The 13,085-nt window shown below is 47.0% G+C and overlaps 1 protein-coding gene across 1 annotated transcript; it reads right to left on the bottom strand.

Moving 5' to 3' along the window:
- Nucleotides 1-2,570: 2,570 nt before the first annotated feature.
- Nucleotides 2,571-11,351, bottom strand: HEBP2 (heme binding protein 2). The gene is made up of 4 exons (XM_043592449.1): nucleotides 11,128-11,351; nucleotides 10,461-10,596; nucleotides 9,317-9,497; nucleotides 2,571-3,120 (listed from the first exon to the last, which is right to left on the bottom strand). The coding sequence occupies exons 1-4, from the start codon at nucleotides 11,227-11,229 to the stop codon at nucleotides 2,922-2,924; spliced, it is 618 nt and encodes a 205-aa protein (XP_043448384.1). The 5' UTR covers nucleotides 11,230-11,351; the 3' UTR covers nucleotides 2,571-2,921.
- Between the last annotated feature and the right edge of the window lie 1,734 nt (nucleotides 11,352-13,085).

The following is a 13,085-nucleotide window of genomic DNA, read 5'->3' as shown; positions in this document are numbered from 1 at the left end:
GCTTGGGCATAGCAGCAGACCCTTGAATCTGCAGCAGACCCTGAAGAAAGTATCAGCTGGAGATGTCATCTGACCACACCCCTCAGAGCCAGGCAGCTGGTCCTTTCTCGAAGGTGGATCTGAGGGGCACATGTCCATGGGCTTGCCTGCCACAACCCCCAGTCTCAGAAAAGAAATGACTGGTCTTTGGCCACAGTTCCACGGAAGTCCCAGAAATGATCAATGACAACTTCACATCAGTAATCTCTCAGCAGCCTCACTCTGGGAGCCATGCCTCCACAACTAACCCTCCATTCCTAAGGGATTCGGGAAGTCTGCTAACCCTTGACCCCACTGCTTCCTGAAACCCCATTCAAGGTCAGCAGTTTTCTTTGTCCAGAGAGACTGTGCAAGCTCAGCTCTCTCTTGCTCAGCAAGCACTACGTGCAGCCTTTTGTTCTGAATACCGAAGGTGGCCTCTTCCTTTGACATGGCCATCTCTGCCCAAGAGGTCCCCAGCCCACCAGGCTTTCATCTGACTGGCTCCTTCTCGCCATCCCCTGTCTCAAACGTCTCTTCCTCGGAGAGGTCTGGCCTGACCCCCTGTGTGAGGTCCACTGCCCCCTGCCGAGCCACACTCTATCCCAGGGCCTCATTTCATTTGCCCGCTCTCTGTCTCTAGAATACAGACTCCAAGAGGACACTCCCTGCTGTACTTCTCAGGACGGGGGCGGGGGGGGGGGGGTGGACTGAATGGAAGAGCCAAAGGTGTTACAGGGTTTGTTAATTTACAAAGTTGCCAATGAGGGCGGTTTCTCCCCACCACCTCGCAGCAGCCCTGCGCCTGGTGCGGGGCCTGGAACACAGCAGGTGTTCCACACGGTGAAATGTTTAGGGAGACAGGTTAAGTGATAACTAGAAAAGAAGGAACACATGACATGCACTGGGTGTTAAGGGAACTGTTTTCAGACTTCTAGAAAGACAATCTTACAAAAAAGTGACATAAACATTGACAAATGTAGACGGCTCTATGGGAAGAATTGGTGGCTGGGGGTGGGGGGTGCGCCCACCTTAATCTCTCTCACGATCCCTGGGATCCCTCCTTAAAATCTTGAACTCCCAAGGAAGCTGGATAACTCTTCCCAGGGAAATGGGACAATCCAGGCAAAGGAGAGATGGGAATGATTGCCCCACATAAGGGTCTAGGGGGAACTAGGATTTAATTTGGGGGGGGGCGGGGAGGATCAGGCAGAATCTGACCCTGTTGACAGAGTGGTTGGAGCATGTGGGGCAGGAAAGCCTGAAGAGGAGAGGAGAAGCATAACTGATGGGACAAGAATTAGACCAAAAGCACAGGTGGATGGTTTAGCCTTAGGAAAAAGCGTAGGGGCACCTGGGTGGCTCAGTCGGTTAAGCATCCGACTCAGGTCATGATTTCATGGTTCACGAGTTCAAGCCCCGCATCAGGCTCTGTGCTGACAGTGTGGAGACTGCCTGGGATTCTATCTCTCTGCCTCTCCCCCACTCACTCGGTTTCTTTCTCAAAATAAATAAACTTTAAAAAAAAGCCCACGCATAAATTTCCTATAAATAAGAGAAGAAAAACGTCTCCATAGAAATGTTGACATAAGAGATATTTTGTAGTCGGTGCCAGCCACGTAATTACAACAACGGATTCATTGCTATGAGAAACATTCTCTGGATTTAGGGCTGAAAAATGTTTTCGTTTATAATTTATGGAAGAGAAGGGAAAAATGGGATATGCTGTGCTTGAATAGTACAAAATCCATTTTAAAATTTTAATTTTAATAAAGAAATTTCTTTAATGTTTATTTTTGAGAGAGACAGAGCGTGAGCAGGGGAAGGGCAGAGAGAGGGGGAGACACAGAATCCCAAGCAGGCTCCAGGCTCCGAGCTGTCAGCACAGAGCCTGATGCGGGGCTCAGAACTCACAAACCGTGAGATCATGACCTGAGCTGAAGTTGGATGCTTAACAGACTGAGCCACCCGGGGGCCCCGTTTTCAATCTTATCTCAGAGACGCAGAGTGAGTGCAAGCCCTGCGATCATGACCTGAGCCAAAATCAAGAGTCGGATGTTCAACCAACTGAGCCACCGAGGCACCACTCAACTTTTTTTATTGAACATATTTCAGATCACAACCAAATGCTGGTCATCAGAAGTATGCTTCTCTTCTTTCAAATGGAATTTACTGTATAAGAGATGTCTATTTTATATAGAACTCTAGAGTAAATATTAGAAATATTTACCTCCTACCAGTAGAGGCTGGTACTGTGGATATTCTAGTAGGAGGGCTAGAAGGAGTCCTCCAGTTGGTTTTGTTAAGTGAGCTGAAAAAGAAATTTAATTTCTTTTTGGCAAAAAACCAATAAATCATCAGTGCAAGCAAATACCTTTGGAAAAATAATTGCCTGAGATTTTGAAATTTTATATCCGTAATAATTTCAAAGCCAGAAATCTAGCTTGTCTCGTATCAAAAATCACAACCTAAAAGGTGCAAAAGAATTTGATTTTCGTTCTCAGCTGAAGGTCACCTCTCTAGGCTTGAGAGCCGAACTGTTCCACACAGGATACCTCTTTAGCATTTTTATTGATAATAGCTAGAGGGGATAACATCCAAATGACATAAATTCAAGTCAAAAAAGGCCAACATGATTGTGATACAGCGAAGAAGGGTCAAGCAATAAGACACTTCCTGGACCCTCATAGAAATACCCACCCTCCAGAGCTGTGACTGCTTCTCATGTTTCTAGAAGACTCTCCCCTATTACCTGTGTATCTAGATAAAGCTTCAAGCATTAAAAGGCACCTTGGAAATCAGCTCAAATCACCATAGTTCTCTCGGGTAGAGATACTAGACCTGCATTTTACATGTCGGTACGTTGGATATCTACGCTAAGCAATGGTACTTCCTTTTTTCCCTCATTCAGTTTCTTTGCAGGGTTCATTTTTCTGAATCAACCACACTTCATTATTTCTATCAAGCAACTTGAAAGGACTGTTGTAGCCTGCGGTATAGTAAACCTTCTCATTGAAAACTTTTCCTTCTTCCCTCAACATGCTTGCTAATGTCAAAAGTTGTTCTTGATTCTTTTGAGCACTAGAGAATCCATCGAAAGACCTGCGAAGGAGAAAGCAAATAACCACGAATGAGGCTCATGCTGACATAAAGGTCAGTCTGAAGAGGCAAGCAGAAGCCGGTACTATTAAGTGCTGCTCCCAAGCTCCCCCGCCCCCTCCCCCACCGCCCCCCAGCATTCTCCTCTGGTGTCCATTCTCCAAGTGGCCTCACTGAGGGGACCCCAGAGGAGGCACGTGTCCCATCTGCTGGCAGGCAGATTTGGGACTTTCACCATTTCGTGCTCTAATTCTTGCTTTTCAGACTAAGGAGCGTACAGGTGACCTGGGAAACTTGCTAAAATGCTGATTCAGAACGTCTGGGGTGGGGCCCGGGCAACCGTGTTCCTAACAAGCTCCCAATAATGCTGATGCTGCTGGTCAGTGGTGACAATGAAAGCCCCTTAGAAGATTCCCTTTCAGACTTTTAGTTTGCTGTGGAATATTTCCCCTTTCTTCCTCTCCTGGGGAAAAGGGTAGGCTCTACATTACAGATGAGTATGATACAGTTTCGAATGTAAGAATTTATAGAGGAACATTTAGGCAGCTCTTTATACCTAGCCCGAGAAGAGATTTAACAGACAGGATCAATATGCTTGGGAACACTGAGGATACGACTGACCCAGGAGTAAGGGATAGCCTCTGAGTTGGGTCTGGAATGGACGGAGTTGGCTGGAATGGATGGTCTTGCTGGGTAGAAAAAGGGAAAATGGACAAGGATAAGAAAATGAACAGAAGTTCAAAAACACAAAGCATGTTCATAGTGAGCCACAAAATGAGCTCTGAAAGGTGAGTCAGAGCCAGAAAGAAGAGACTTGTATGTCATCCCAAGGCCTTCAGAGATTATTTGAAGGATGGTGAGCAGAAAAGTAACTTGATAGGATCTGGGAAAGACAGATGGAAAATAGACTGGAGGGAAGGAGCCAGTTAGGCGGTTGCTATGGGGATGGGGAAGAAAAGACAGGCAGAAGATTTAAATAAAAAGTGGGGAAAGAGAATAAAAGTTTAAGTATAGATTTTAAAGTATACAAACAAAAATGTCCTGAGGTTAAATTACGATGGTACATAGACCCAGCTGAGTTGCCGACATGTAAACACGATGAATTTGATTTTGAAGGTTAAGAATGGGAAACACAGAAAATAAAACATATTCCCATTATGCCTTCTGTAGCATAGGTTTTATTGTCAATGTGCCAATGGAACGATTGGTCCTACCATTCTTCAGCTAAGATGTAAGCTCTCAAGGGTACAAACCATGTCTATTTCATTCAACAATGTTCATCAGACACCCAGTATCTTTCAAATCCTCACTGAATGGTGTAGGAATCGATGTATGTACATGTACATGAAATAAAACATTGAAGATAAACTGATAACACGGTTCTAATTTTCAGAATGTTGACTGATAATTATAACTCTGAACCACGTGTTGAGAAATATTTTGCTTCCTACATTTAATATTTCCTTAACCAAGAGCCAACTTTTAGTATGCTCTGCCGAAAGGGAACTGACTTTCGGATCCCATTTCTTCCTTGAAGTCAAGTTTTGAGCCCCCTAGTTAGAAATCATCTTTTGTTTTCTGAAGACACATTGTTCTACCGTGATCCATCCACAGCTTTACTCAGTACACAAACATCTGATTCCCTTCCCACGCACCTGCCCTTGCCAGGAGCTGCAGGGTATGAACATGTACCATGCTGCTGTGTTCTTGAGAAAGTTACAGTCTGTACATAGATCGTTATAACTGAGAATAATAGGAGAACGGAGTGGCTGGCTGACGGGAGAAACTGAGGAAGGCATCACAGATGAGGTACTATTTGATACAAGTCCTGAAGGAGAAAAGTGGATGCTCCAGGAAGAGGGGAAAGAGGAAGCTAGAGCTAGTAGGAAGACGATGTGTCTGTTTTAAGTATTTAACAGACATCAACTGATGTAATCGTCATGGCAACCCTATGAGACAGGTAGGCACTCTGACTATACACATCTTACAAAAGAAGAGCTTTAGGCAAAGAACATGTGAGTAAACCTGCCTGAGGTCACAGGTAAAGAGATGTGGCAGATCCTGGCCACGGCAATCAGGCAACAAAAAGAAATGAAAATATATGCAAACTGGCAGGGAAGAAGTAAAACTTTCACTCTTTGCAGATGACAGGATACTATAGATAGAAAACCCGAAAGACTCCACCAAAACACTGCTAGAACGGATATAGGAATTCAGCAAAGTCGCAGGATATACAATCGACGTACAGAAATCAGTTGCATTTCTACACACCAATAATGAAGCAGAAGAAAGAGAAATTAAGGAATCAATCCCATGTACAAGTGTGCCCGAAACAATACGATACCTAGGAATAAACCTAACCAAAGATATGAAAGACCTGTACTCTGAAAACTAAAAAATACCGATGAAAGAAACCGAGAAGACACAAAGAAACTGAAAGACATTCCATGCTCATGGACCGGAAGAAGAAATATTGTTAAAATGTCAATACTACCCAAAGCAATCTACACATGCGATGCAATCTCTATCAAAGTACCAACGACATCTGTCGCAGAGCCGGATCAAACAATGCTAAAATTTGTATGGAACCACAAAAGACCCTGAAGAGCCACAGCGACCTTGAAAAAGAAAAAGCAAAGCTGGAGGCATCACAATTCCAGACTTCATGTTATACTACAAAGCCGTAGTGATCAAAACAGTATGGTACTGGCACAAAAACAGACACATAGATCAGCGGAACAGAATAAAAAACCCAGAAAGGAACTCACATTTATATGGTTAATTAGTCTTTGACAAAGAAGGAACAAATATCTAATGGAATATTGGACTGTGTCTTCAACAAATGGTGTTGGAAAACTGGACAGCAACATGCAAAAGAACGAAACTGGACCACTCTGTTTCACCATGCACAAAAATAAATTCAGAATGGGTTAAAGACCTAAATGTGAGACCTGAGGCCATAAAATCCTAGAAGAGAACACAGGCAGTCACTTCTTTGACATCACCTACAGCAACTTCTTTCTAGGTATGTCTCCTAAGGCAAGGGAAATAAAAGCAAAAACAAGCTATAGGGATTATGTCAAAATAAAAAAAACTTCTGCACAGCAAAGGAAACAATCAACAAAACTAAGAGGCAACCTATGGAATGGGAGAAGATATTTTCATATAAGATATCTGATAAAGGGTTAGTATCCAAATTATATAAAGCACTTATAAAACCCAACACCCCCAAAACCAAACAATCCAATTAAAAAATGGGCAGAAAACATGCACAGAGCCCCACATCGGGCTCTTCACTGACAGCATGGAGCCTGCTTGGATTCTCTCTCCTCCTCTCTCTGCCCCTCCCCAACTCACGTGGTCTCTCTCTTGCTCTCTCTCTAAATAAATAAATAAACATTAAAAAAAAGAAAGAAAGAAAACACGAATAGACATTTCTCCAAAAAAGATATACAGATGGCCAACAGACACATGAAAAGATGCTCAACATCACTTAGCAGGGAAATGCAAATCAAAACTACAATGAGATATCACTTCACACCTATAAGAATGGCTAAAATCAACAACACAAGAAACAACGGGTGTTGGCAAGGATGTGGAGAAAGGGGGACCCTCTGGCACTGCTGGTGGGAATGCAGACTGGTTCAGCCACTCTGGAAAACAGTATGGAGGTCCCTCAAAAAGTTAAAAAAGAACTACCCTACGATCCAACAACTGCACTACTAGGTATTTATTTACCCAAAGAATACAAAAATACTAGTTTGAAGGGATACATGCACCCTGATGTTTATAGCAGCCTTATCTACAACAGCCAAAGCATGGAAACAGCCCAGCGTCCAGTGGCCATCAATTGGTGAATGGATAAAGAAGACGTGGTATATACATAATATGTGGTGTATATATACATACACATACACACACACACACACACACACACAATGGAATATTACTCAGGCATAAAAAAGAATGAAATCTTGCCATTTGCAACAACATGGCTGGAGCTAGAGAATATAATGCTAAATGAAATAAGCCAGAGAAAAACAAATACCATATGATTTCACTTATATGTAGAATTTAAGAAACAAAACATATGAGCAAAGGCACACACACACACACACACACACACACAAACCCAACAAGAAGCAAACCAAAAAAACAAACTCTTACCAATAGAGAACAAACTGATGGTTTGGAGGTGGGTGGGGGGATGGGTTAAATAGGTGACTGGGACTAAGAAGGGCACTTGCTATGATGAGCACGGGGTCAAGTGCAGAAGTGCTGAATCACTGTATCATACACCTGAAACTAACATTACACTGTACGTTAACTAACTGGAACTTAAATCAGAACTTAAAAAGACAGAGAGAGATGGAAGAAATGGCCTGCTCCGTGAAGGGCAGGAAGGTCAGGGGAACATAACCAGTGGGGAGACGGGGTTGGGTCACGTGATAAAAGACATCATGAACAATCCGAACTTCACCCTGAAGCAAGTAGAAAGCCACAGAGATTTTTAGTGAAGTCCCAGGTTGGGGTTTATTGCTTTGCTGCTGCTGTAGTAAGGAAGATGGAGGACTCCAGTGTGGAGCGGGACAGGAAGAGAACGGCGGGCAGGTTGCTCCCAACAGCCGGGAGGCTGCTGAGGCGGAACACACGAGATCTGAGATGAATAAACATCCGAGCATCTGCGGGGGATCGGGCACTGTGCCAAGCACTAGGGTACACGAAGATGACTCGGGTGTGGTTCCCGTAAGATGAGGTCCTGAGGAAGTCCCAGGGATGGAGAGAAGGGAACAGAATCATGGATCATTTCCAAGGAGAATGGACCAGATCTGGCAATCAGTTGTCAGGGAAGAGCGCGCTGCTGGTGGCCGTGGAGACCTCTGCTGGGGAGGCTGTCTGGCTGATGCGGCCCTTTTCTTTTTTCTTTTCTTTTCTTTTCTTTTCTTTTCTTTTCTTTTCTTTTCTTTTCTTTTCTTTTCTTTTTTTTTTATAGCTCTTTGACTGTTTATTTTATTTTTTCAATATATGAAATTTATTGTCAAATGAGGCCCTTTTCTGAGACAGCCACTAGAAGATCACTGCCCCTATAAACTGGCAATTGGGGGAAGGCTCATTTTTAGAGCTGTTGAGTTTAATCCCCACACCCTTCACATGGAAATGTCCGACAAGTAGAGAAATCAGGGCTAGAGACAATAGGAGAGTCACAGGACACAGGGAGTTAGAGCTTTGTAAACAGATCACCCAGAGTAAGTCTGTTCTGACATGAGGGTCAATGTGGAGCATTCTTGGGTGAGAGAGAGGAACAGGGTGAGAGAGAGGGACAGGTGAGAGAGAGGGACAGGTGAAAGAGAGGAACAGGAGAAGACGAACGGCCAGAGAGTGACGTTCTCAGATTTAGGCTGTGTAAGTATCCAGAGAATAGATTAGTCAATATACAAAGTCAATATACGATACACAAAGGCTTCAGGGGTCACACGGGCAAGGACTGCCATCATGTGACAAATGCAAGGGCACTGCCAAGGGTGGCAAGGGCAGTTCCAAGGAGATGGTGCGGTCTCTTCCAGACGGTGGTGTTCTGAGGAATACATGGGAAACAGACAGAGAAACAGATGCTTTTAGCAGGTTGGTGGTGACAAGAGGGACAGAACGGAATAAAGGGACTCCCATATGAGACTGTTATCACATTCCGTGTGTGCTTTTAAATTTCAACAGAGAGAATTGAAGGAATGCGTCAAACAGGTACCCCAAGTCTGAAACGGTACATAGGAACCACTCAACTAACAGAGGCAGTAACTGCAGGAAGCGGGTACCATCCCTTGGGCCGGAGAACGCAGGGAAGAGTCTGGGGCTCTCAGAACCTCGAAGCCGGGAGGAGGGGTACCGTGCACCATGTGTTAGGATTTTCGTACAGGTTTACCTCGATGGCAGGTAAGGGCAGTCTTGTGCTTTGAGAATGATGTGCATCGCGTCTTATTTGCGGAAGGTCTGTGACACAGACTCTTCATGACACGAAGTGATTATACCCTGCAAGAGACCCTTAGTAACATATAAAACTAACCCAGCAGGAAAACCCCACAAAATGCATCAGACCTCTGTTTTGTGCAAGGGCGAAAAGCCTACTGAAATTGCATAGGAGCTAAACTGAGTGCAGCCAAGGAAAACTGGCAGTCCGCAGGGCTCTAAATTATCTACCACTTACCGGACGAACACGGTCATTTCTGCTCTGTCTTCAATGAAGACATCTGACTCTGAAGGCCTGGGCGGATCAGGTTGCTGTTCAGAGGGGATGTACAGGGAAACGGTAATGGTAGACTCGCTAAAAGGGCCTGAACCGGGCTCCACGTAGCTTGTCACTGGAGCAGTCATCTTTATTTTCATCTCTGGGCCATAAAATAGTGAATTTAAATACCATGAAAGGACCGTGAAAGCAGATTTAGTATCTGTATGGCTACTTCTAAAGACTGAATCTACTAATTTCTTTGATCTGAGTTTCCTGACTTACCTTATGCTACCGACATAAAATTTACCTTTAAGATAATTTGCATCTTTAAAAAATAAGGGCAAGGGGCGCCTGCGTGGCTCAGTCGGTTACGTGTCAAACTCCTGAGTTCAGCTCAGGTCATGACCTCACAGTTTGTGAGTTTGAGCCCATGTCAGGCTCTGCACTATGTGCAGTCTGGGATTCTCTCTCTCTCTCTCTCTCTCTCTGCCCCTCCCCCACTCATGCTCACTCATGCACTCTCTCTCAAAATAATAATAATAAAAAAGGGAAAATGATTCAATTATCCACTGGCCACATTAAGCACTTTCTGTACGATTAATATTTTTGGTGAATACATTCTAGTTTCAGGGATAGAAAGGAAAATTAGAGATCATAGAGTCCAGTCTATTCGTCACGTTTTAAAATTCAGAAACTGAGATCCCGTAGACTAAGTGAACTGGTAAAATATAAATAGCACCAGAGCCAGAACCAGATGTCTGGCGACCCTGGATCTTGTGTTCTTTGTACCTTCCTACCTCCTGATGACTCTTACCATAGCAGTCACCAAATTATCTGGAAGCATTCGCCATGAAAAGGACTTAACACTAGCTACACAGAGGCCCAGTTCATCCGGCAGAAACAGACAAGAACAGAGCCTGAAAAGCACTACCCGGTACTACCCTCCTCTAGACTCTGCTAAGGGCCCCGAGCAGAGTCCCTGTCTTCACACTTTAAGTCTTTCATGATCTCATTATTTTTCTATTCTAAAGTATATTTCTTTAGCAAGCTAAAACGCAAGAATAAGCCTGGGCACTCAGCCACTGTATTATATATATATAATTATAAGGTAAATTGTCTTCACCTTTCTCATTTTTGCCTTGAATGTAGCTGTTCAGCTTCGTAAAACCAGTTTGGATGGCTGAATCCCAGTCCATAGACTCAACGGAAGTGCTGACCCATTTGGCTGGTCCATAATGTCGGATCTCGTAACTTCCGGACTAAAATAGAACAGAGGAAACTTGGGAAGCAATTCTAAAAAGGCAGGACGTGAGAGGCAACAGAACAGGTGACTTGGTCTCGGGTCCACCAGGATTGCCCTTGATCTCGGGACCTGCGCCCCGCTGGGATAGGCGTCTGGTTCTGGTTCCTTAGAACCGGGCAGGGCCCCTCCCCTGAGGCTCCCATCCTTGGATTTGAGCCGCTGGAGGCCTCGGCCCCACACGCAGGGGTGGGGGAGTCGGTCGGCTCTATTCTCGTTGAGACCGAGCATCTGTTACGTCCCCTGGGCCGGGAGGGTCCCACTGCGGCTAATTCGTTTTTCTTTTTTAACCTCAAGAGAAGTGAAGATGTAGCCACAGATTACGGCTAACCGACCGAATTTCCCCATCTGGGCAGCATTTCCCCACCTGGGAGCCCAGACGACTTCAAAAATTGTACTTTTTACTTAAATCTGTGGGACCCGCCGGCCCCACCGCAAATCAGCCGGCGCGCTCTGGCCCGCACCCTCCGCGCCCGTGGGAGGCGCCTACCTGGGGGCCCGCGTCCTCCGGGGCCGTCCAGCCCGGCGTCTCCACAGCCTGGGCCGCCGCGCGCTCGGCTGTCGCGGGGTCCGGCTCCAGCACCTCGGCCATGGGCGGCGCCGACGCTCCGGGGAGACAGGCTGGCGAGCGGGGCCAGGAAGGGGCCGCGCCGGGGCCGCTCCGGGCCGCCCCGCTGCGTGTGCGCGCCGCGCCCGCCTGCCCCGGCCCCCGAGTCCCCGCCCCCGCGCTGCCCCGCGCCCCGGTCACCGCGTCGACGCGCGTCCCTCCTCCTCTCGGTGCCGGGGACCCGCGTCCGCGGGAGCCGCCCCGGCCTGGGCCGGGAGGGGGCGCTGCGTCCGCGGGAGCCCGGATTCCCACCCGAGCTGCTCCCGCCGGGGCCGCGCCCCCCTTGTCGGATTCCCTCCGCAGGGGTGAGGGCCGGGGTCCGGATTGCAGGGTCCGCTTAGGCCCGGCTTCCTTTCGGACTCCCTCCCTCGCCCTTGCTTTTTAAATTACCAAGGTGTCCACTGTGGGAGCGGGGCGGTGGAGGACAAAGCAACTGGCTTTCGGGGTTTCTGGTGTAACCGGTTCGGGAAGGTCTGCGCGGCTCCACCCGCGCTGGGAGCCGGTTCTGCAGACCTGGCTGCTCCCGGGGAGCGGCGGGATCGCCGGCCAGCACCCTAGGTGCGCTCCGCGAAGGCGGGAGGGAGCCTGCCCTCCCAGGGCGACGGTGGGCTGGCGCCTGCCGGCTCTAACCTCGCCTGTGTCTGCTGGCACCCCGTGGGCCCAGGGCTCCATGCGCGAGCTGGAAAGGGGCCCGGCCAGGGGCGTGAGGCCCTCCCTACTCACACCTAGACGGTGTCCTAGGTGCCAGCCAGCCATCAGGGTCCCTCGCAGGAGGAGGCAGATGGCGCCCCAGTCGTGCCTGGAGACGATCTTCAAGTGTCCTTGTTTACTGACCTTTCCTTGAAATGACCCCCAAACCTCTAAGTCGGTCCAACTAGAACTTTCAGGCTGGGGAGAGGGAGGTGAAAGGGGGACAGAGAAATCGGGGGGGGGGGGAGCGGGTACAGCCACAGGACTCTAGTGCCTTTAAAACAAACGTTTTGTTAGATTCATTCTTTATTTTTTTCTAAGAGATTTACTGAGATGGAAATCACATACTATAAAATCCACCCGTTTAATGCGTACCATTCAGTGGTTTTTAGTATATTTACAGTTATGCAACCCTCACTACAATCAACCTTAGAGCATTGTTATCACCTCTCCCCATCCCCCAAACCCCAAATTCTTTAGCGGTCACTCCCCAGTGCCCCATCCCCAGCCCTAGGCAGCTACTAATCTGTCCTCTGTCTCTGTAGGTTTGCCTTTTCTGGCCTTTCGAATAAACGAAAGAGTGCTTCGTCTTAATCTGTGAGGCTGCCGTAACAAAACACCACAGACCGGTGGCTCATAAACAACAGAAACTTCTTTCTCACTGTTCTGGAGGCTGGAAGTCACAGATCAGGACGCCAGAGAGTTGCCTGAGGCCCTTCTGGTGGCAGACTGCTGCTGGTGTCCTCACAAGGTGGAAGGAGCAAGGCAGCTTTCTCTGGCCTCTTTTATAAGGACACTAACCCCGTTCATGAAGGGGTCTGCCCTCCTGACCTAATCACCTCCCAAAGGCCCCACCTCCTGATACCATCACACTGGCATTTGGTTTTCAAAATGTGAGTTTCGGGGAGATGCAAACCTACATGACGGGCTTGTCTCACTCGGCAAAATATTTCAAGTTTCATCCATTCGTGTTGTAGCATGTTTCAGTACTGCATTCCTTTTTGGGGCTGACAAATATTCCACTGGAAAATATTTTTCATCGGTGGATGGGCATTTGAATCGTTGCAAACCACCCTCCTCTAGACTCTGCTAAAGGCCCTGAGCAGAGTCCCTGTCTTTACACATTAAGTCTTTCATGATCTCATTATTTT

The sequence above is a fragment of the Prionailurus bengalensis genome, chromosome B2, assembly GCF_016509475.1.
Source record: "Prionailurus bengalensis isolate Pbe53 chromosome B2, Fcat_Pben_1.1_paternal_pri, whole genome shotgun sequence".
Taxonomy (NCBI): domain Eukaryota; kingdom Metazoa; phylum Chordata; class Mammalia; order Carnivora; family Felidae; genus Prionailurus; species Prionailurus bengalensis.
This window is presented reverse-complemented; position numbering and strand designations above follow the sequence as displayed.